This window comes from Anthonomus grandis, chromosome 13 (genome assembly GCF_022605725.1).
Source record: "Anthonomus grandis grandis chromosome 13, icAntGran1.3, whole genome shotgun sequence".
In the NCBI taxonomy this organism is placed as follows: domain Eukaryota; kingdom Metazoa; phylum Arthropoda; class Insecta; order Coleoptera; family Curculionidae; genus Anthonomus; species Anthonomus grandis.
Window position 1 is genome coordinate 22,231,191 of NC_065558.1, and position 24,391 is coordinate 22,255,581.

At 32.1% G+C, this 24,391-nt stretch overlaps 1 protein-coding gene across 2 annotated transcripts in view; it reads left to right on the plus strand.

Annotated features, from left to right (window-relative positions):
* The window catches only part of LOC126744077 (diacylglycerol kinase eta), a 764,865-nt gene that overhangs the window by 509,349 nt on the left and 231,125 nt on the right, over positions 1-24,391 (plus strand). For both annotated transcript variants that reach the window (XM_050451425.1, XM_050451426.1), the window contains exon 10: positions 13,327-13,512. In XM_050451425.1, the coding sequence (XP_050307382.1) occupies positions 13,327-13,512 (186 nt within the window). The remainder of the gene's footprint in view (positions 1-13,326; positions 13,513-24,391) is intronic.

Below are 24,391 nucleotides of genomic sequence, written 5' to 3' on the forward strand. Positions count from 1 at the left end.
AAGTACCAGAAAAATCACAGATCTAACGCAACTATCTTAAATTCTTACCTATATGTAACTTTTTATTTTGTATTTTTGTAAACATAACCTCTCAAAAACTTTAATTGTTTTGTTTCCCTACAGTTGGCACAATTAAAATTTGTCAGAGTGACCAACATCGAAAGGACACAATCACGCAAAATGGCGGCCCCCTAGTAGTGGTCATTTACCTTTCATTGAATTGGCAGTCCAGGTATATTTTTAAGTTCGTGGTCGAAAGTCATCGAGTGATAGTGTGTCATCGCGGTCGGTGCTTCCCTGATGTATTGGTTTTTTGTTGACCGATCCGGGTTTATGTTATTGTAAAATACAGTCCATTTTTTATTGGTTATTAAAATTTATACGTAGTAAAGGATATGTTATCATTTATTGGTGGTTTAATTTGCCTTTACTAAAACAAAAAAATTACGTAATCAGGAATCTCCTGTACAATGAGAGATGCACTTATTGAACATCTTTACACCCTCTAAGTAAAACAAGCTGATAAAAAGGTCACACAGTAAAAATTTAGTTATACAGAGGATCTCAGTTGTTGTAGAAGTCAGATGTGCCCTGTCCCCGAGATGTAGTGTGTGAGTCGAGTCGCGGGTTGTCGTCGCGATCGAAGTGAGAAGTTGCTTACGAGTTACCCGTATTCCCTTTACTCTTTAAACCCTAATATGGTTCTGTGTCTCCAGACTCTTGATGGCAAATTACTGGAGAGTTGAGTATAAGTCGAGTTATTACTGTTACAGCCATTATTATTATTATTATTTGAAATTAATATGATTATATTAATTTCTTTATTATATGAAATTATCTATTGTATTATATATAAAAATATCTATACTTATTATTACAGACAAAAATCTAATTAAAAAAAAAACTAAAATAAATTAACGAAAAGACTTAAGCAAAATGTAAATTAGCTGCACCGCATCTATTCATAAGTTAAATTCACGAAACATCCGCCGTCTTAACATCTTTGAAAATATTGAAGGTTTTCGTACTTTTAATGAATGAGGAATAGTGTTATACAGCTTATAAACGTTATAAGAAAAACTTCTTTGAAATAGAGATGTTTTATGTGGTGGTAGAGATACAGGACCTTAGAACATTGAAAGGCTAGAAGTAGCATGCCGTGGAACTATGGACAGGTTTGTTTGCTTCCAACATCTCTGATGCAATGATGCCAAATGCTTATAGATAAATGGCAAAAATCACTTTATAATATCATAAAAATTTTCAGTTGTTTCCGAAGGCTCAAAACAATACTACTGCTCCCCTTTAATAAAATATCAAGCATTTTTTTAAAATAAATTTGATAAAATACTCTATATCGAAGTCAATATTAACTTTAAATAAATGAAAATAAAGTACGAAAAAATGAGAAAACGGTAATGGCATCGCAACGCCGCTCGATCGCATTGTTGTTGCCACTGATACAAGCACTCTCTACCAGTGACGTCGTCAACAAATATTTACCTGATAAATTTTTATTAATTATTATAGAGTTTGAGTATAATATTACCATTTATGTGTTTTTTTAACGGACTTCGTTAGAGGAAGGTCCTAATAAAAGGCACCATTTTTGTCAAAGCATTTTTATGGAAATTAAATATTTTATTAATATAATATTCTTTCTTAAATTTAAGATTTCTTAATAAATCATGTTTTAAGACACAAATTATTAACATTTTGCAAAATTTTATTGTTATTATTATATTGGACAAAACTCAGTTTTACATCACTTACTTTATATCACATAATATATACTTCTATGGTGCTAACTTTTTCAAAGGGACAGTATTGATTCAGCGGAAAAAGTTAAAACTACAAGGATGTTCAAATTGTTAAGGAGTTGCAGGTTTTTTATAGGTTATAAGATTTTTATTATGAGTATTTAGCCTGTACAATGGGTTTGAGACATTTAACAGTGACCTATATAATACCTAATACCAAATATTATTGCATATTAATTTATACTAAAAAACAAAGCTTACCTAAGAATAAAGACTATGTACAATAGATTAGATTAGTTTATTAGTAGTAATATACAAACAAGTACTTTTACAAGTCAAATAAAATATGTAGTATGTTGGGCTTTTTCGAAAATCATGTTATTATTTCTTAAGTGTTTTAATAATGACTTCAGACATCTAATTCAATTTCTTTGGGGCAAATTTGTTTATTGCAATCTTCGAATTTTAATTTTTTGTTTTTTTTTTTCCATAATTTGGTAACAAGTGATTTAGCTTTTGAAACGGTGGAATTATCAGTGCTTAGGTCCTCAGGATATCATTTTGATTTTACCCTAGAATAATATACATAAAAATATAGTATTACCAAAATTAAAAAGAAAAAATTAAAAAAATTTATTATAATAATCCAATTGATCAATAAAATATATGTTATTATAAAGAATCTTTGTAATATCAGACATTTGATTAATTGCATTTAATTAAACAAATATAGCACAATAAAATACTATATCACTTTTAAATAAGTTATATAGAATAGATGATACATGGCATAAAACTAGTAGTCTATTTTGAATGTATTTTTACCTTTTCCTTGGCAGAGTCAGGGAATGTGTAGCAAAACAAAAACGGCTTGGATGAGAAATAGTAATTGTTGACCTAGACCCCACGGTTACTGTAGAACTATTAATCTCAGATGCAGTTATTGTTGATGACGAATGATCAGATCTGTACTTATACAAAATTTGGTGTATCAAGAATATTAATCTATTTTAATTATCCATACTTGTCTATATTAGCTTCACTGTTTGTACTATATACCATTTTGGAAGCTAAAGAAGTTTTTGCACTCTTCAGGAAAGCTACCCCTGCAGCTTTGAAGGGTAAATTAACTGAATTATCGGCTGCTGTGTTTTTAACCAGTGCATCAGAAATCGTAGTAAAAAAATAGTTTTACATACCTACCTAATTTAATAAGTATTAGGTATAAATAAAGCTTATATGAGTAACACTAATCCTTTTTTTGACGATTTTTTTATACTAGAAAAATATATTTAAAAAAAAATTACCTTTGAGGTAGAGCTGATTTTTTTAATAAAGTCTGGCTACTGATAATATTATCTTCCTTATATAAGAAATCACTTCTAAGGATGTGATCTGAACAAACAAATATGTTCTGTTTAATTGTGTTGATTTCCATTAATGAAATCCATTGTTCCCTTTGGGCATATATTAGGCAATCTATGATAAGTATTTGATATTTAATCAAAAAGCAAAAAAAAATTACAGTAATGAATTAATATGTGGTGCCAATTACTATATATATTATTGTAAGTTGCAATGTGGTAAAACAAAAAAAAATTATCGACCAAATTTTAGAGAAAGACAAAATTAACTTTATACACAGATATGAATATCTAAATAAATTTCAAAATTCTTTAAAGGCAATAAAAAATTAGTAATTTCATCTATCTACCTAATATCTATATTAAAAAAAACATAACTATACATAGATAGGTACATGGGTATTAGGTATGCCTTCTTTCTGCCAAAACAACAAAAAAAAAAAAACATAAAATCCTGTAATAAAACCAGGGACAAAATTCTAGTTTTATATTTTTTATAGCCTATTGATAGCTGAATATGTTCAAAAAATATTTAGATTTAAAAATATAAATATTTTGGTATTTTACGCACACTTTCACATTTAAGTTTTTATTAGGTTTATCTATAAGATCCCCTATTCTACGTTTATGATGATGGTTACCCCATGATGTGATGTTATAAAAGTATCGGTACTTACTTGTGAAAAGATCACCTTTTTATCATGATGCGGCACAAACGACACAAGTTTTTGCCATCCTAGTAATTTAAAAAAACACTAAAATGTGGCCTTTTTTCTTTTGAAACCGAAAATTAAAGAAAATACACGAATCCCGACAATAAACAAAAAGCCGTTTGACAGATGACACTACGCGTATGGCTCAGGCGCTTAAGCTTCGGTGTTGCCGCTTCAAATTTTTTAGAAGCAGTTTTAGGGATAAGAATGTTAATCATTTTGTTTTTTTTTGCCTAAGGATATTATATTTAATCTTAAAATAGGTTAATTGTAGTATTTATACTTTTTATTTTAAATTTGCCTATAAAATACAACACAAATAAGTTAAATTAACATTATAATGATTGTTAAAATATAGCTAAAAATTTCTTCCGTTGGAAATTTGCGTCGACTTGACAATAGAGAATCGGCAAATATGTTTGTAAACAAAACACCCCTCTTGCCCCTGTGCACATGTTGGACTCAAACAAAGTTGTTGTTTACTAATTCTAGCCTTTCAATGTTCTAAGTACAGGACCCCTAAATCTTGGGTTTAAGCTTTGAACATCGATTCCATATTTTATTTTATTGGTCAAGTATGGTGGATTGTTATTAAAAATAATATTGTGAAAAAATATTGTGTATTTTCTTATGCCATCAATAAATCTGAAACAACTTTTTTGTACTTTCTCAATTCTCCCCACCACTGCTATATTCAGATCTAACAATATAATCGATCTCTACACTTACCGAAAACCATTGCCGAAGATTTAAGTGGATTGATTAGCAACCCGTGGCGTGCTGAAAACTCTGTTAATTTTTTTTAAATCTCTATTACCGTAATATAAGGCAACTTTGAGTTTAAGGAGCAAATTTGATAGCTGCCTCCTCCCAAAAAGAAAAATGTATTCGTTTTTCTTTTAAAAAAGCCGCCATTTATTTTAAAACTTTGTTGGACCTTGAATTCGGAAGTTGAAGAGTTAAGCAAGTAGTCATTAACACATGGAGATTTTATTTTAAAGAAAACCGCTTTAATTACTGAAATTACTGGAAAATAAATAAGATAGCTTTGGATGTACTAAGGTCAGTCTAATTTTCATATAATTTTTTAATATATGTTCGTAACTAAGCAACTATTTGGATGTAACTCTAACCACACTTTCCTAAAAAAATGTTACGTGCACTAAAATCGTTATAATACACAAAGGGGTCACTTTGTTCATAAGAATGGGACGATTGATTTCTATAACTTATTAACAGATGGTATGAAATTATAAAAAGTTGCTTGGCACTCGAAATTGCAAAAATTACACAGAAGAGCAACTTGAGGAAGTACTTGAAAAATCGCCGATGAGTAATTGTCAAAAAGATCTGCGGTCACCCAATATAAAATTTTATTTTGAACTTTCCACAATAAATTTTATAGCAAACATACACGTAATGTGGGTATACAGCCTATATTTTCCACTGCAGAAACAAAAGCTATTATAAATGCGGTTATTAAATGCTCCGATTGGGGATTCTTTTAGATTTAAGAATGCTCATAAAGACCTATTTGGACAAATGCGGACGAGTTATAACGAAATAAAAATAACATTTCAGGCAAAGATTGAGCCCTTAACCTTTTAAAAAAGAGATACAACAGAAGTTGCTCAACGACTAGCTAGTAACATAAATAAAATCCGCGCTGCTGCCCGAAAATACTTTAAATTGATGAAACCAACATCGGCGATGACCCTGAAAAAGGCCGAGCCATATATCAAAGGAGTACGAAATACCCCGAAAAAGTTTTATATCATTCTAGAAGCAATACTTCCATCATGGTAGCAACACCTATATAATACATGAAATGAAGGAGGCTACTCATTAAAGGCTTCTCATTTTATGGCAAGCCGTGTTGTGCAACTGGATACAGATTTAATAGGACTTCTCATAGATGGATAGACATAAATACGTTTCAGGATTGATTTGAAACTTGCATTCTGCCGCATGCGCGACGATTAGAAGGACCTAAATTGATAATTTAGCCTAGCATTTTAGTGAAGTCATAATTCGTTCATAAGAAGAGAATAACACTTCTTTTGTTTGTCTTGTGTTACATATATGCCAACCATTAGACATCGCATTTTTAAAGCCTATAAAAGTAGCCTGGCGTTCTATACTAACGGACTACAAATTAAAAAATGGAGCTTGTTGTATTCCAAAGGATATTTTTCCAACGCTGTTAAAGTGTGCTCTACAGAAAATAGACCAAGCTCCGCCACAAACCAATATTCAGCCAGGAGGTCAAGAAGATTCTGTAATTAAGCGAAATCATGTGGTATACACCCATTTAACCTCAGCAAGTCCTTGACCAAATCCCAGGTACATTAGGGAACGAAAACCCTAACAATCCAAGGTCTTTTATTGAAGATGCTGAAATAGTCAAAGAATTCAACAAAAAAGAAAACGCATCCATATAGAACCGGGAAAAAGTGTTGCTATGATAGCAGCAGTTCAGATGAACATGCTGGAGCCAGAAAATATTTCTTCCAATTGCGATGGTTTAGTTGTAGATGAGATAGAATATATGCAGCCCGATCCACATCTATTAGTATAGGATAGTTAGTTTCCTTGGAGGGAAAAGGGGTTCCATACAATTCAAATATCTATGAAAAATTAAAGAAGAGTTTTCAGAAGTTACAGAATATACAGTCATTTGCTATAGGTCGACAAATAAAGAAAAAACAACTTTTAAACTTGTGTCAAAAGATATATCGACAGTGCCGTTGTCAGACATTTGTGCCTTGATGCCGCTACCAGCGAATGTTAGTGAAACCTAAAAGTGCAAGAAATTTAAAAATAAATTGCGTAAACCTTTTAAATATTTCAGCAAACCCAGCAAACATTACCAGCCAAATAATATAATAGTTCCCGTTTTAAAAAAATTGATTTTAGTTCTATTTTTAGGTGTTTTAATTTTTAAGGCGGCATGTGTTTTATAAAAGTGGTTTTGTGTACATTTTGTAATTCGGTGTATTTTATTTTTATTAATAAAAATGCTAAAAAGTAAAATGTAGTAGTGAAGTCATGCCTATCAAAGTCGCCCAGATAAAAAAATCTGCTATATAAAAAAAAACTATAATGCCGATTTTTTAACGGGGCAACTATCACTTGATACATATTAAGTACATTTTAAACGTATTTCCAGAGAAGTATTAAAGACATCGCATATCGGGTATGAACTTGATCATCACTTTTTTCATTTTTCTTAAATTAAATTTTTACTTTTTAAGAAAAGGTTCATACATTACCTATATAGGTTTGTTTTTGAAATTGATAGACAATGGTAATGTAGAAATAGGTAGTCGGACTGACATTGTCTTTGTATTCGTACAACACGACATTTCGTTCGGTAAGTATCTCCGACCATTATCAAGTGTAAACTAAAGCAATTTCCTATTCTGCAGGCTTATATATGATTGATGGGATCAATGAGGCGTGGATTCCGATGATGCGTGAAGAGAGCGTCTGCTAGAAGAGGTCTCCATATGTTGGGAACATCCACACTGGGTTGGCTGAAGACGCCCTGGTTTTGCGTTATGTAGGCAGCTTCCAAAAATTTCCTTTTTCACCAGTGTGATTCCTTCCTTAGGATTTTTGTTTTAGACCAGTGAATGTTATGGCCGTTTGTCCAAGCATGTTCAGCAATGCCTGATCTGGCTACTTCTCCAGTGGTCGTCTATTTGCGATATTCCTTGGTCCTAACTGCCGAAGGTCTTTTAGTTTCGCCAACATATGAATCCCCACACTCACAAGGGATCTGGTAGATGCAGTTTTTGGTGTGTGCTGTAGATTCTGGCTTTGTTTTGGAACAGAACTTATTGTATTGCCAGACTAAAGGCGGTTTTAAGATTAAACTTCTTAGCAATTCGGATTTTCTTGGATGTACCTTTTATATAGGGGATTGCGAGAAGCCCAGTTAATTCATCCTCTTGCTTGGTTCTGGTTTCCTTCGCCATCGGCCTCTGGATAAGTTTTTTGGGATAGTCATTCTGCTGCAGATCTTAAGTAAGAAGTACTACTTCCGCCTTGAAGTCTGCGTCGTTATTGCAGATGGACAGCTCGGTTGTACAGAGACCTGATGATTCCAACTTTAGTCGAACCAGAGTGATTGGAATCAAAGTGTAGGTATTGTCCAGTATCTGTGGGTTTTCGATACACAGACGTTCTTATAATGCCATTTGTATTCCTGACAAGAACATCTAAGAATGGCAAAAAGCGTCTAATATTTCTCTCATTCTCCATGTGAATTTGATACTTGGCACCATGTTGTTCAGGTGGTGTAAGAAGCCCTGAAGTTTGTCTTCCCTTTATCAAAGCTAACAATTCTATCCTCTGGTCCGATGTTGATAGGTCGAAGTAGTTCCAGAAAATGTTCTTAACGTATGAATCAGTATTCCCTTGGAGTGATTTGATTATTTCTAAAAGGAACCTAGAAAGTTCTGACGTTGCTGAATCCCTTGAGCTAGTAATGGGTCGCAGTGGCATCAATTCCTTGTGAACCTTCGGTAGTCCATTAAGATGTGGAGGCTTACTGTGATGTGGGGTAAGTCTTGTACGTACGGCGTCCGTTAAGAAAAAGTAATAGTTTTTTAGTGTTATGTACACTCTTCCTTCAATGGTCGCCGTTGGATCTTTTGATAACAACCTGTATTTTCCTTTCTGTAAAACCTCTTCGATTTTGGTCTCGTAGGTAATCACGTCCATTATAACTGTCGCAGTACCCTTATCCGCTGGTAGAATTTTAATGGTTTTGTCCTTCCTCAGATCTTTCAGCGCTCTCTCTTCCTCTAATCCGCCAATATTTTTATTAATTTTCTGCCTGTTCATCAGCTGTCAGTCCGACTACCTGTTTCTATATAGGTTCATCATTAGGTATTTTTTAATTTAAAATGCGTAAAAAAACAAACTAGATTTTGACAAAATTAATTCTAAACTGGTCAAAGCCATCCCATTTTACGATAATTAAAGCTTGTGCTACCAGCCAAGTACTTGTGACGAATGAATAAAGAACTTGAGTGCCATCAGCATAAAAATGTGCCTTCGTATTCTTCATACATAATGTAAAGTTGCGAGTATATAATATTATAAATAAAAGTGATTTTATGACAACAGAAAATTGGATTTGCTTACAAGCATTTAATCACAGAAATTTAAGTCCAACAATTTTTTAACAGTGCTTCTAATAAGTTTTGCCTTCTCATAAGTCTTATACCACGTATATTTTTCTTCTATCATTATGGCAGTGTCATCAGCGCAACAGACCACTAAATCAGAGCTCACTGTACCTAATGCCAATATTAATATAAATTCCAACGGTACCTTGAGTATTCCACCGCGCAAGATTCGCTGATGTTATCCCCAATTCTGACTCGCTCGGTTCGGTTTTCTAGAAAAATTAATATACATTTTTATTATTATCATCGTTATTAAGACACTCTAAAATATGGTCCGTCACCCTAATTAAAACGTCTTCAGTGTAAAGACCCTTTCTAAATTCATATTGCACTTTCGAAGTTTGTTTGGTTTTCAAGAGGAAAGAATTACATCTGAATTGTATAGCTTTTTGAATTATTTAACTTATATTGCTACTTAATGCAACAAGACGAAAATTTTTTAAGTTCTTGCCTTGAGGCCACTTTATAAATAGAAGTAATTATCGCATTTTTAACCATTTTCGGGTATGGTTCTAAAGAAAAAATTAAATTTATTAAATGTACCGGAGCTTTAAAAATTAAATTATGTGTTATTTTTAGAAAGGCTGTGGAAATATTGTTATCACCTGTAGTAGAGATGTTGTTTAAAGAAGCAATTATCTCTAACTTTTTCTGTTTTAACGTTTTTTGTTATAGGAGCTAAAAATAGGGAATTTTGGCAATCTTTGATATTTTGTTTTGTGCATGTAGTATGTTGAATTATTAATTTGTTTACAAGATTTTTTATCAATATTTAAGAAATAATTGTTAAACACATCACCCATATATTCTTCCCTTGTAAGTTAATTTAGTTAATTTAATTGATTACAAGATTTTATTAATATTTACGTTCTTTTTGAGTTCCGACTATTTATTTGGAAAAAATTGTTGTAATATTTGGTTTCTATTTAATTTAAAGGTTTAGTTAATTCCTTTAATTTTTAAAATTGTTTAAAGCATTCATATGATTGGGATTTTGAGTTGATATCTTTTTGAATTTTACACGTTGTCAAATGGTTATCAGAAAACTTTGTGCAATCATCAGAATTTTGTGAGTTTAATTCTCTTAATATATATATGTAAGCATATATAATTCGTAGCATATATATGTAAATTATTTAAGTTAAAATTAAATTGTATTTGTGAGTGTAGTAAGGAGTTTAATGAGAATGATGTATAAATCTGAGAATCATCTGCGTGTTGTTGTAGTTTTAAATAAGATATAATATTTTTCATATCTGCTACGTATAGTGAGCATAATAAGGGTCCTAATAGAGACCCTTGAGGTACCCCAGTGGTAACAGAAATAAATTCAGATTTTGAGTATAAGGGGTGAGAATCAATCTCCACCCATTTAAACCTTCTGGTCAGGTAGGATCTTATTTTTAGAAAAACCAAAGAAATTTAATTTAACTAGCAGCATATCATGATTTAGAGTATCAAATGCCTTACTAAAATCCAGCCAACATAAGGTTGTTAATTATTCTTCATAGTGCCTGATATCATTCATAAAATTTACAAGACAAATGGTTGTACTAAATTGTTTCCTAAACCCGGATTGATATTCAGGTATATCTTTATAGGAATTTGAAAATGCAATAATTTAATTATACATGTGTCTCTCTAGAACCTCAGACAAAACAGGAAAAAAATAACGGGGCGTAGATCTTTAGCTTCTTTGGGTTTTGAGACTTGCAAATGATAGCCTTTTTCCACAAGTCTGGAAATTTATTTTGTAAGGTACAGGAATTAATAATATTGATATAAGAGGTTTGCTACAGATTGGAAAACAAGTTATAACATCTCTCTATTGCTATAATACGCGTAAAAGGTATAATACTCTCTTAATGATAATCCATCAGAGCCAACTGAGTTAGTACCAACTGATGCTATAATATCTTTTAAAGTAATCTCATTCATAAGATTAAAATCTAGTAATTTAGGGAAATCAAATTTGTAATTTTGATTGAAGGAATTTTTTTTTGCAAGTGTTTTCTTGCAAAAAACAACAAAAAACAATTTCTGGCAACGAGCAAAGCTAACTTGATTTATTTCCATAATTTTTAAAGATGCATTTTATGCATAAAAGACGTTTTTTTAATTAACGATTACACCCAAACAGTAAGATTTACGGCAAAAGTCATAGAGGAATTTTTTGTTTATAATTGATTGATAATTAAGATATAATCATATTTTTTTTCGTAAGTCGATGGCGTAGTATTTTTTTTGTAAAATTGTATTAAAAATTCATCATAGCTACGCCACTGGTTGCTAAAAAAAAGTAGGTGAACATCTAAAAATGTGTTTTTATGCCATAATATCCTGTGCCAAAATTCAGTTTAATATTTGAATATAAAATTTAACCGTATTTGAAAAATTTATCAAAAACGAAAAAAAATAAAACTTTAACACCCTGTATCTTAAAAACTAAGCATTTTAGGAGCCATATTTATATGAATTTTTCGACTTAAAATCGGTCCAGGAATGTCCCTTTTAAATTATGACATACCTTTAAGTAACACCCTGTATATTAGGAGATAATTCTGGTACATCAGATATCATAATCAAGTACATCATCATAAATCTGGCAGTTTGTTTTGAAAAACTCGACAAATCCTGGACATGGGTTTTAAAAATAAACATACTATTCAATACCTGTTAACGCACTCGTTAGTACCTGGATTTGTATTGTTTATAAAGCAAATGAGGCGCCTAGCTATATAACAACGATTTATCGCAAAATATCAAAAATGTTAAAGGGTGAATTAATCGGGTTTCTCATATATATGATTCAATTAGGCTTTGTTTGATTAATTTAATATTTTTAAAAATTATACATTATAAGTTTTTCATTCAAGATTCATTTCTCTGTTTTATTAAAAAAAAAAATGACCAATAATTAAAGATTCATACCCAATTAAATTATGCATCATAAGGTTGTAAACAATCCTGAATACAAGAAACTATTTAATTTATTTTTGCCCTTAAATCCTAATTTGTTCAAAACACATTGACCACGAGAAAAATATAAATAATTTTATCCAAAAATCATGAAAAATTTTAATATTTAATTCTTACGCAAATTAAATAATCACATAAAATACTTAAATGTCCTTTCAAAAAGATTTAAATTTATATAGAGAGCAAGTATAATTTTTAAATTTAAAAGCGTTTGCCAAACCACTAAAATATATTTAATATTTTCTACATTTTGGTATTGTAATTAAATAGAAATATATATTATCAAAATATGTTTCATATTTTAGTTTGAACATTTTAGGTCATCCTACTTTAGTACCATTAAAAAAAATATCCGTTTAAGTTATGCATATTAAGTTGGTGACACACTATCTCAACCACAAAAACTTACCTATTTTTAACCTTAAAATACAATTTTGTCAACAAAAATCGCTGCTCATCAAAAAATGCGAACAATCCTTTCCAAAAATGATAAAAACCATTATAATTCATACTTAAATTTTTTAAACTAAATATTTACAAAAATAACCTTAAATTTATATAGAAAGCAAGTATAATTTTTAAATTTAAAAACGTCCGTCCCACCATCAAAATATATTTCATATTTTTTACTTTTTGTAATTAAAAGTAAATGGAAATCGGTATAATAAAAAAATAATCATATTTGTTTATATTAAGCATAATAGGATTCTTATACCATCCAACATTCAAGAAATAATCCCCTTATATCAATAAAACAATTAATTAATTTTTAGTCAATAAATTTATTAACAAAAATTGATTCATATCAATTTAAGTTATGCATTAATAACTTCAAAATCTGGTACATCAATAGATATTGGTTAGGTAATTATTCATAAGAGTTGAAAGAACAAGAATAAAAAGAGTTTCTAAATTAAATTTCATATGTTTTGTTTTTAATTCTAAAAAAAAGTTTGCACCTTCTAGGAGGAGTTTTATTACAAAATTTGATACCCCAATATCCTGGACCATTCTGACACCTCGCCAGGCGTTGGTAGATAGGAACTAAGCTATCTTTTGGTATTATAGGTGTGAATATTTGCATGAGTTTCATAGTCACGTCTAGTTAAGGGTTAATGTTACATAATATCTTGCAGTAAATGTATAGATAGACTTTTAAAAATTAAAAAAACAATTTAGAAAACAGTATGTACGCCTTTATAAAAGTTATTTATAGGACTCAATTCAAATTAAATGTATTGCAAATTAAAATTTAAAATTTAACTAGTTTTGAAACAGTAATTGTATTCAGCCATAGGTTGTTTATTTTCAGGTCCTTTGTGAAACAGTCAAAGATCTAAGACTTCAAATCAGCGAGAGCTCAGTTACCAGGGATGATGAGGAACTCATTAAGTTAAGCGAAATATTGCAGCAAAAACAAGATTTGTTGCTACAAGCATTGACTAGTGATGTGGATGTCGCTTCTGCCCCTAGTACATCTGAAGATAATAAAAAACAGGTAAAAAAAGGTTGAAATAATTTATGCTAACCTGCAATTTTAAAGGTTCTTATAATATTTTATTAGAATATTTAATGAATAATAATTACTACATATTTTACAATGGTTGCTTATTCTACTTTAGGAGATTAATAATTATAACATTAGGTTTCCGGGCTGTTTGCCTAATTCTTACACCATGTAGAAGAATTTTTGCCATTGTTTAAGTCCAGTTTTCTATTCTTATAACTTCTAAATATTAGAGGTAATGCAAATTTAAATCCTTGCTTTCAGGGAAGGTTATTTGCGAAATACATTCCATATTTGCTAAAAATGGCAAATTAAGAATAATTGGATGCTAAACTTTTGACCTTGCACCAGAAACATAAATATAAAAATGTTATTAATATTGTGACGAAATCTATCATATCTAAATAACTAGTTTCAAATTCAAATTTTTAATATCCAAAATTGACACAATACACTGTATGGAATTTGTCAATGTTCAAAGAGGTTAAAATTTCAAATATTTTATACCTTATTCTACGCCATACCTAAACCTAGTTTATACATTAAACCATACGATTAAGTATATAAAACAGTAACAGAAATAAATATATATGATACAGCTAGTTATCACTGCGAGAGGTAAGTATCAATACAAAAGTAACATTTTAAAATCAAAAAACTTTCAAGTTCTTTTTAAATATTGACAAACTATTGCAATTTCTTATGTCATTTGGTAATTTATTAAATACTTTTAAACTTATTTTTACCCATAAATACATGACTTGTATACGCCGAAAAATCCCAAAACTGGATCCCATACTGTAAGGAAAATAATTTGTACAAAACAGAATCTTAGCTTTAAGTTACTTTCACGCTCTTTTCTTGACTGCCTAAAACTACCTACCATGCCTATTCAAAAGGCTTAACGGGATATCACTGTAATATGATATCTACAAACATACTCTTATTTATTGATTCTTAGAATTAGTCGGTCCACTTGTGAAGGGTGTTTTGCTTAGGCATGAACATATAAATTCAATAATTATTACACTAGAATCCTAGAGTGAATTATTGCATAGTATACGCACACCAACTGGTTCTTATCCAATAATGAACTAATATTTCTTATGGCATAACAAAAGCTGCCTAATTTTAATGAAAAATCATTGCAATGTGCCTTTTATGAAAGAGACATATAGTTGTGGCCAAAAAAATAAGAGTGCATATCAAATTTCAAATCAAATTGAATTAGCTTTGCTATATGTTGGAATTTGCAAATAAAATACTACGCATTTTCTTCCAGTATTTAATCTGTTTACTTGATAAAATTTATAAATAAACCAAGAATGCCCTATCTTTTAGAAGCAAGTTTTTTTCATTATTGTTTTTAAATCTTGTGGACAAAAAAAATAAGAGAATTTCTTTATTGTAACTTATTGGTTTCTGTTTATTCAAATGAAAGATTTGTTTATGATATTTTCCATAAATACAAGTCAGTTTCAACAAGATCATTCCATCGCGGTAAATATGGGTTGCGCAAAGCATTGTAGCTCCGAAGAAAGGCGTCTAATTTTGCAATTCAGGATTCAGAATAAATCCTATGCATTTATTGCAAATGTGCTTAAAAGATCACAGGCACAGTTAAACACTGAGGTGGAAATATCAAACTGTGGGGCTGTTGTTCCTACAATGGAGTAGGTCCCATATTTTGGATTAAAGAGACTATAACAAAAGAAATTTATTTGGATATCTTGGATAGAGTCATGCTACCATATGCCATATGCCACGAGGATGCGCAGCCGTCCTCAAGAATAAAGGTTATTCTACCAAGTACTGACTCGCTTATCTAATGCTGTCGTTTGTTTTGTGGTACATTGTAATTATAATTTTTTATGGCCATTTTTGAATTAACATTTTACGTTTTTATTTTAACATTTTTACATTTACTCTTATTTTTTTGTCCACCATAAAACGTGTAAGAAATAAGTTATTTATTTATAATAACAAATTAAACTGGCAAAAAATAACATGTATTTATTTTTTTATCTCTGATGGCATATGTTGTACAAATATGAAATTGTTATTGTTTTTTTCTCTATGTAGCACAATATATTATTAGGAATATTCAAATAAAACCAGGCACTCTTATTTTTTTGTCCAACACTGTATTAAGATCATGATTTTATTAATATTGATGGGTGTGAAAACCATATAATTTGTTTTCTTGATAATAAGAAAATGTTCATTTAAAGTAAAGCAGTTGTTTAGCTCATGCAATCCTTTTCCACCAGTAATGTGCATATTTTCTGCACTTTGTTGTCGAACTTGAGTCTTTGTGACTATGCTGTAAATCTGTGGGCAATGAAGTTACAAATATAAGAACTAGCATAAGGTCCGTGCACCGAACTTTGAAATACTCCCAAGTCAGTGTGAAGATTGGTTGAACAATATGAACCTAATTTATTCTCAACCAAATTAGAAACCCCCCTTTTTAAAAACAGGAGTAACCTTACAATTTTTTTAATGAATTGGAAAATATTTCCTTTTTGAAGGACATATTAACCAAATGTGTTAATGGTCCTATGCAAGCCTTAGCACTTTTTTTAAATACAGATAACAAAATTTAATCGGGTCATTCATACTTTTAATTTCTAATTTTATTTTTTATAATATTTGGGATACCCTCACTGAAAAGCATAATACTCATACTATGTAAAAAACATGCAAAATAATTATTTTAGATATTTGATAAAATATTTTTATTTTGTCCTAAAGTGCTTAAAATATTTTTAGGTTCTTCAATAAAAGAGTTATTGGGATAAAAAACTTTTTTATTAGTTATTTAGCTTAAATACGATAGACCACATTGTCTTGTTAGGATTTTCAGAGTTTTTTTAATTTATACTGAGTAAACGGTATTTTACTATGATTAATTAACCCATTAGTGCATATAGTCCTCCATAAGGGACTCTCTAAAATATGACAACACTGCTTGTCGACTTGCAGGAATAGACATTAAAATATTGTTTTTATTTACTTTGGTAGTCTGCACAAAATATTAACCCCGGGGAAAATCATAAAAGATTAGTTCCCGGCCGAACCGCATTTATTTCGCATGGCGTGGTGATCGCATTGGCGGGAATTTTGAAAGCATGATATCTATTATAGTTTATTTTAAGATCGCCTTTTTAAAGAATTTAAACTGAATTGGTGCCAATTTAAATGTATTGTATTCGTGATTATTTTCACGCACTTAATTTTGGACCAATTCAGTTTAAATTCGATTTGAATCGATTAATTAAATGTAAAAGTATCTACATTATGTACGAAGTGATTTTTATATTTCATACAATGGCATTTTTTTTGTTTAAAAATATAAGGTTTAAATTTTAATTTTTTCTTATGTTGATTAGTAAAGTGGCAACAAAAAAAAACAATTAAACATCGCGATAAAACCAAATTTTTTTTTCTTTTTAATTTTAAACCTATTTTTTTTTTAATTTTGGTATATAAACACTAAATATTTCAAATCAGGAAGAATTTATCTTTTGATTGGAAAAACATTATAAAGGGTGTCCCATTGAATTTTTTTTTTCAAAATATTAGGTAATAAAATATTTAAATTATATACTATAATTTGAAATCGCGACGTGCAATTGTTTTTTTTAAAGATTCTTAATCAGCATTAAAAGTTAGCCATTGTATGAAATAGAAAGAATTACCCTGTAAACGTTAACTAAATTAAATCGAAAGCAAACTATCAGAATTAAAAAAAAATAAGAGTAAAAGTATTTTTTGTCAACCCAGACCTTTTTATTACAACCATTTTTTATAACTAAATAAAAAAGGATTACACAAGAAATAAGTGCAACGTAACAACAATTTTACTGACAAGAAACTAGAAGAAAATTATCAAATTGGGATGGGTTTAAATAAAACACATTATGAAAAAGTATCTATTTATTATTATATATGGATGTAAGAACTACTTTTTCTTTCTTCTCTTCTCTAATTGTTTATGCATGTTATAGGCATGTAGTTTTACAGGGTCAAAGTTGGCCGCAGAAGATTTTAATTTTACTAGATATTTAAATTTTTCATCAATGCCCCTACAAATTTTATTTATTCTCTTGCACCACCAAACATTTGCTTACAACATTTAATTATAATTTTGCTAAGAAGTGCATCCTGCTGAGGGTGATTTGGACAATTAAGAAATTTAAATGAATCCATTTTGCTTTTTAAAATCTCGTCCAAAATTTTCATTATTTTTTCTTTATAGCAAACTTTTGGTATGAGATAGAACAGTCTTGATATTGCGTCGCTTACAACAAAATTAAAAAATGTCCCTGGAACGTTTAATTTACAATTTTTATACTATCTTGAATTTATAAATTCTACATCTGCATTATGTTCTCTAAATACCAATTTATTTCTACAAAAATTTATTATTTTTTGTATGATGACTAAGCAAGCAAAAGAAAGGAACTAATTTATAATTAAACTATAATTTTAAATTTTAATCATAAACAATACGTAATAGGGAGTAAAATATAATTAAAATCAAACCTAATAGCAAAGTATATAGATTTCAACAAGTAGAATCACTTCTTTGATCGCCTCAAAATGCCGCATTTTTTTATAAGCGGTCGTAAATCACTTGTAAACTACGCCGGCGCCCCTCGCATGACAGGATACAAGTCCGTCCACACAGTTCACATTAGAAATGCGTTTACGGGGGGCAATAAGGAAAGTATTAAGTTTAATAATATTATTGGGTAAAATCTTTTTAAAAAGTTTTTTTATTTTAAAATATTTTGAGTTTTGACGCTTATTCATTGTGACATATTAAATAAACAACAACAAGGTAATAGGTAATATATTTATGTATGCATCCAGTCGCCATTTTTTCTTTGCTTTTATTTCTTTTTATAATACTAATAAAACGCTTACATTTGAGTCAAAACCTTAGGAATGTTGTTAAGAAAACTAGAATCCCGTAAAAATCCTTCCTATCTACCTAAATCTTAATAAAGGTGTACCTAATATAAAGGGTGTAAACCTAAATGTATACCTTAATTGCCGACTAGTTAAGCTGAATTTATAACAGCAAAATAAAATAAAATAAGAAATAAGGAATTACCAATCACATGCCAGGTATATTTCAAGAAATTGACCAATTACATACCAGGTAAATTTATCTCCTTTGTCTTTCAATGGGTTTTCTGACCAAAACGCCGTGCGTACTTTCATTTTCAAATAAAAATAAAATATTAGTAGCATTTTTGTCAACTTCTTATTTTATTTTGTTGTATAAATGCCTTATGGGGCATGTTTGTGTAAATTGAACTCTTATTTTAGTCTTATTTTATTTCTTATTTTATTCAATCCAGCATTATTATTCTCAAAAATAAAAACGTAGGGTTGTACCGATTATCTTTATTTTTTTGATTGACCTGGTTACTTAAGAGGAATCATTTGGTTCAGACACTTAACTTAGACACCCTTTATTTAATCCTTTACTTTTACTTGATTGGGGATTTTCCATATTTTATATATTATGTTGTATACATATATTTTCCATTTTCCAGGATTTAATATAAATTATATTACAGTAAAAGTCCATAAAACTAGCACTAAATGACAGAATATTAAATTCACAAAAACAAAAAATATTGGCACACTCAGTAAACGTCAAAAATAAACTGAACCGAGTCAACCCTATAACCATATTTCGTCGACGAACCGGTATAAATCCCCCGCATGCGGGGGATCGATAAACTCCGATAGGCGAGAGGGGCGGCGTCGGCAGGTGCGGATGGTTAGTCGAAAAGGGTCGAGTGACTTGACTGTGTTAGACTGTGCTAATAGTAGGTAGGTACCTATTTACATTTTTCTACTTAGAAAACCAAAGTGGATTGGATCATTGGATGATCGCCCACGTAGTATCGCACTATCACAAATAGTCTAAAATGTCTAATTAAATAATACTAAAAAAAATCGATGGAAAAACACAAATCACAAAATGGAAATCACAAAAGTTCGCATTCGCAAAGAGACAAACAACAACAAAACCGAAAACCAACCAAACGACTCCAATTTCGGGATTCCCGAGCGGGAGTGGGAGGAGCCATGAAAAATCGATAATGTAGAGGAAGCGCCCTCACTTCGTGGTTCGGCCGGGAACTAATCTTTTTATTTGACCTTGGTCGTAAAGGATTTTTTTCTATCTCCGTTAATAATACAGGTTAATATTTTGTGGTAGTCTGTTGACGAACTTTGAACGAGGTAGTCGTACTCCAGTGCCATATGTATTTTAATTTCTATTAGGAAAACAGCATGGACCCTAGTTTATATACAACAGCATGTGGCGGGTAAGTATTGTTTTATTTTTGAGTAATATTTTGAAACTTAACGCCATAAAATTTGGTTAAAATCAAAAAATAGGGCATTTAATTTTGTAAATGTCTTTATCTTATAATAAAATTTTTACAAATTTTTGCCTAATACGACTTATCATTTTTTCCGTCCCTTTTGAGGGACGTCATGCATTTTAGCCACTGAAGTTCGGTTTGTTTTCAGATTGAGTCTTTATAAATTACTGCTAAAATTAGAAGATGATGAGCCTGAAAAAGCCTGCATTTACTTAATTCCTCCCGATGACGGTGCTTTAACGAATGAAGACAGCGATAAATCGGATGATGAACATGAGGCTAACCCAAACCATTTGGGAGCAGCAATATTGAGAACAGAATACGAAGCAGTTATTTACACTAGAAGGCCAGCAGAATATGATTCTGAAGATGACCTTCCCCTTTCTCATTTTGTAAAAAAACTAAAACACAAGCAGAAACCTCAACAAAGAAAAAAAAGCTTAGAAAATCAACTCACATTACGGAATTGGAATATCGAAGAGCAGTCTTTTATTATAAATTCCACGTATGTCCCCGAGTAGCCACCAGCTGATTTAGTGAATATTACTTCCCCACTAACATTTTTTCAACTTTTTTTTGATGCAACGATGTGTGAATATATTGTTACCCAAACAAATGAATGTATTGGGAAGCTAATAATGATATTCCAAAAATATTAGCAGAAAGTATTCGCCTCAACCGTTTTGAGACAATATTACGGAATTTGCACATGAACGGTAATTCCAAAATAGATAAGGATGATAGACTTTATAAGCTTCGACCGGTTATTGGGCGGCTAAATGAAAATTATAGGAAGTACGGAGGTCTTGCTGAAAAACTTTAAAGTATTGATGAGAGCATGATCAACTTTGGATTGGCAGTATTTGTCAAGAGCGATTTGAGTTGCCAGCGGGAGGAAACACTTATACCTGCGGACTTTGACGTTATGTGGTTTAAAATAATAGCCAGTGGAGCCACGAAATTTATCTGCTGTATCTACAGACCACCAAGCGACACTCAATGTAGGCGGCTCTTTTTGAACCTGGTTGATTGCATTAACCAACTGTAAATTGACTACCCAAGCGCAGAAATCATCGTCATGGGTGATTTTAACGTTCACAATATCAACTGGCTGCGCTTCTGAAACAAGAACGACGATGAAGGACGAGAAGCTGAGCTATTTGCCACCATATGCGGGCTTACGCAGCTTGTGGAGGAACCTACCAGAATCCCCGATCGAGACGGCGAGTTCGCGAGTCTCCTAGATCTGGTCTTGGTTTCAGACCCTGACTCGTACACTGTATCAGTACAGGCCCCCCTAGGAACATCGGACCACAAATTGATAACAGTCTCTTGCCAGTTGGATGTTAAAACGCAGGATCCTCCGATGCCGCGGAAGGTATGGCACTATAAATCAGCAGAGTGGAACCATCTTCGGGAATTTTGTCGCTCATTCCCTTGGAAAGAAGTCTGCTTTAGAACCAATAACATCTCAGAAGGTGCAAACCGAATTACAGAGACGATCTTGGCAGGAATGGAAGCTTATATCCCTTTTTCTATTAAATGCAGATCAAACAACAAGCAATGGTTTAACCTGAATTGCAAAAAGGCAGTAAACACTAAAAACGCAGCATATCGCAAATGGCGTCAACATCCTTTTACCGAAAATTGGAGGAACTTTTTAACCTCCAGAAATAGCTGCAAGCGAATTATTGATGAATGCAAAGAGAGTCACAACAACAGGATCAAAAACAAACTGCTAAACTGCCCAAATGGAACAAGATCTTTCTGGTCGGTATCGAAAGCCGTTAGTCAAGGATTTGTTAAGTCGGCCTTGCCACCCCTAACAGCAGATGATGGTTCTATCGCGGTAACAGCAAGGGAAAAAGCCAACTTACTGGGTAAACTCTTCGCGTCCAATTCTACTCTACACTCGCAAGGCAAAACACCGCCATATTTGCCAAGGGTGAATTCATCGATGGGAGAAATTTCGTTTCCCCAACGAATTATAAATAAAATTCTTAAAAGCGTAGACACCAACAAAGCTTCTGGACCCGATGGAATTCCAGCCCTAGTACTAAAACGTTGTGCAGACGAATTGACTCCTCCCTTATGTAGACTGTTCACGGCATCGTATAAACAGGGCTCATTTCCAACAAGCTGGAAAACTGCTCAAGTGCAAGCTGTACCCAAAAAGGGTAAGAAGACGAGGCCGTCCAATTACCGCCCGATTGCACTAGTTCCAGTAATATCGAAGATTATGGAGAAAGTAGTCAACCAACAACTGTTAAGATATCTGGAATCATCTGGACTAATCAGCGATCATCAATACGGCTTCCGAAAGCTTAGATCCACCGGCGATCTTCTGGCTTACGTCACACACTTGTGGACGGAGGCCGTGGAGAAGCATGGCGAGTCCCGCTCAGTCGCTCTTGACATCTCCAAGGCATTTGACAGAGTGTGGCATGAGGGACTACTAACCAAGCTCTCCTCAATCGGCATACAAAACTCATTATTGAATTGGATCAAAAGTTTTCTTGAACAACGAACAATCCAAGTAGCCGTCGATGGACACCTCTCCGACAAATTTAACATTAACGCTGGAGTCCCTCAAGGATGCATTCTATCCCCCACCCTTTTCTTGATATATATCAACGATTTGCTAGGAACCATTGTCAATCCAATCTACAGCTTTGCGGATGATAGCACACTTATTTCTACATTTAAGTCCGCCAAACCAACGACAGCCGCAACTTCTCAGAATCTTAGGCAGCAACAAGTAGCTTCAACCAACAACGATATTAGAGCAATCTTGGAGTGGGGCGGTAACAATCTGGTCAATTTTAACGCTAAAAAAACGCAGGCTGCAGTATTTACGATGAAGACTAACGTTGATGGCCCGGAGCTGGTTATGGCAGGGAAAACATTGCCAATGAAATCATCTTTACATCTTCTGGGAGTCGAAGTCACCAACAGTGTGTCCTGGCATGACCACGTTGCCGAGATCGCCAGGGCTTCCAAAAAACTCGGAGTGCTTTTCAAAACGAAAAAATTGTATACACCAGAACAGCTGCTGACTCTTTATAAGGCTCAAATACGCCCTTCCCTCGAGTATTGCTCGCATGTCTGGAGCTCTGCACCCAAGCATAGTTTAAAGCTGCTAGATTCTATACAGAAAAGAGCTATTCGTCTTATCGACAAACCAGAACTGACAAAGAGTCTGGAGCACAGGAGAAAGGTGGCCGATCTCTGTTTATTCTACCATTATTATCACGGTAAGTGCTCCTCTGAGCTGGCAGGCGTGATTCCACCCAGGGCTGTTCCGACAAGAAGGACGCGTCTAGCAGTTGCGGCTCATCAACGTCGAGTCCACCTGCCTACCCCAAGGACGTCGCTGTATCGGGACTCATTCATCTGGAGAACATCTTCTTTGTGGAACGGGCTTCCACCTTACATATTTCCCGACGCATACAACCTGCAGCGATTCAAGATAAATGCCCACAAATATCTTCGCGCAAGCACCACTCCAAGAGTAACATAGGACTTTCCTCTTGTGCTTGTGTTTACCATAAAAAAAAAATAATTATTCCTTATTATGGAAAACATTATGCGAAACAATTTATTAGGGAGAAGGCCATAAGATTTGGGTTCAAAATCTGGGCTCTTTGTACCAGCAATGGGTATCTTTTAGCTTTTGATATTTATATAGGCAAACCAAATAATTTAACTTATTCCGAGAATAAAGAATATTTCGAAAACGGTCTACTCTTTGGAGATCAAAGAAGTATACCTTTTTTGACTAGAATTAAATGCTGTTTTATTATTTTCACTCGCAAATGTACGTACAGAGAGGTCAAAAAAGTTATGACATTTTTAATCACTCTTGTTGTTGTATGTGGCGCCATCTAGTGACAATGGAAAAATAGTTATCATATTCATGTTCCTCATCCCAAATAATAAGAGTACGCCAAATTTTAGGTTAATCTGTCCAGTGGATTCCAAAATATTTCAATAAATGTCTGGTAAAAAATTAGTTTTAACACCCTGTAGTACGAAAACCAATAACATTTTGCTAAGCGATATTGAGCACAAACGGTTTATTTTCATGTCAGGTATTCTACATTAACCTATGTCCAATTAATTACGGGACACCCTGTATATAATTATCATCGTGATGTAAAAAATAGCTGCTATTGCGTTGTTCTGATCATTTAGCGAGTTTTATGACAATGATATTTTTCAAGATCCGTATATCTCTCTTTTCACCAATTCCTCCTTATAGATTTCGCCTACGATAAATTCTTATTGCCGCAATAAATATGCCACAATTGAATTAAATTGAATTTAAACGTTTCTTACAAATAAATTATGCAGAAGAAACGTTTGGAACGTCAACGTTTGCAACCACGAGTAGGAAGCAAATACAAGATGAATCGTAAAGCATTTCATGAATACTAATTAGGAGTAAACTTCCTTAA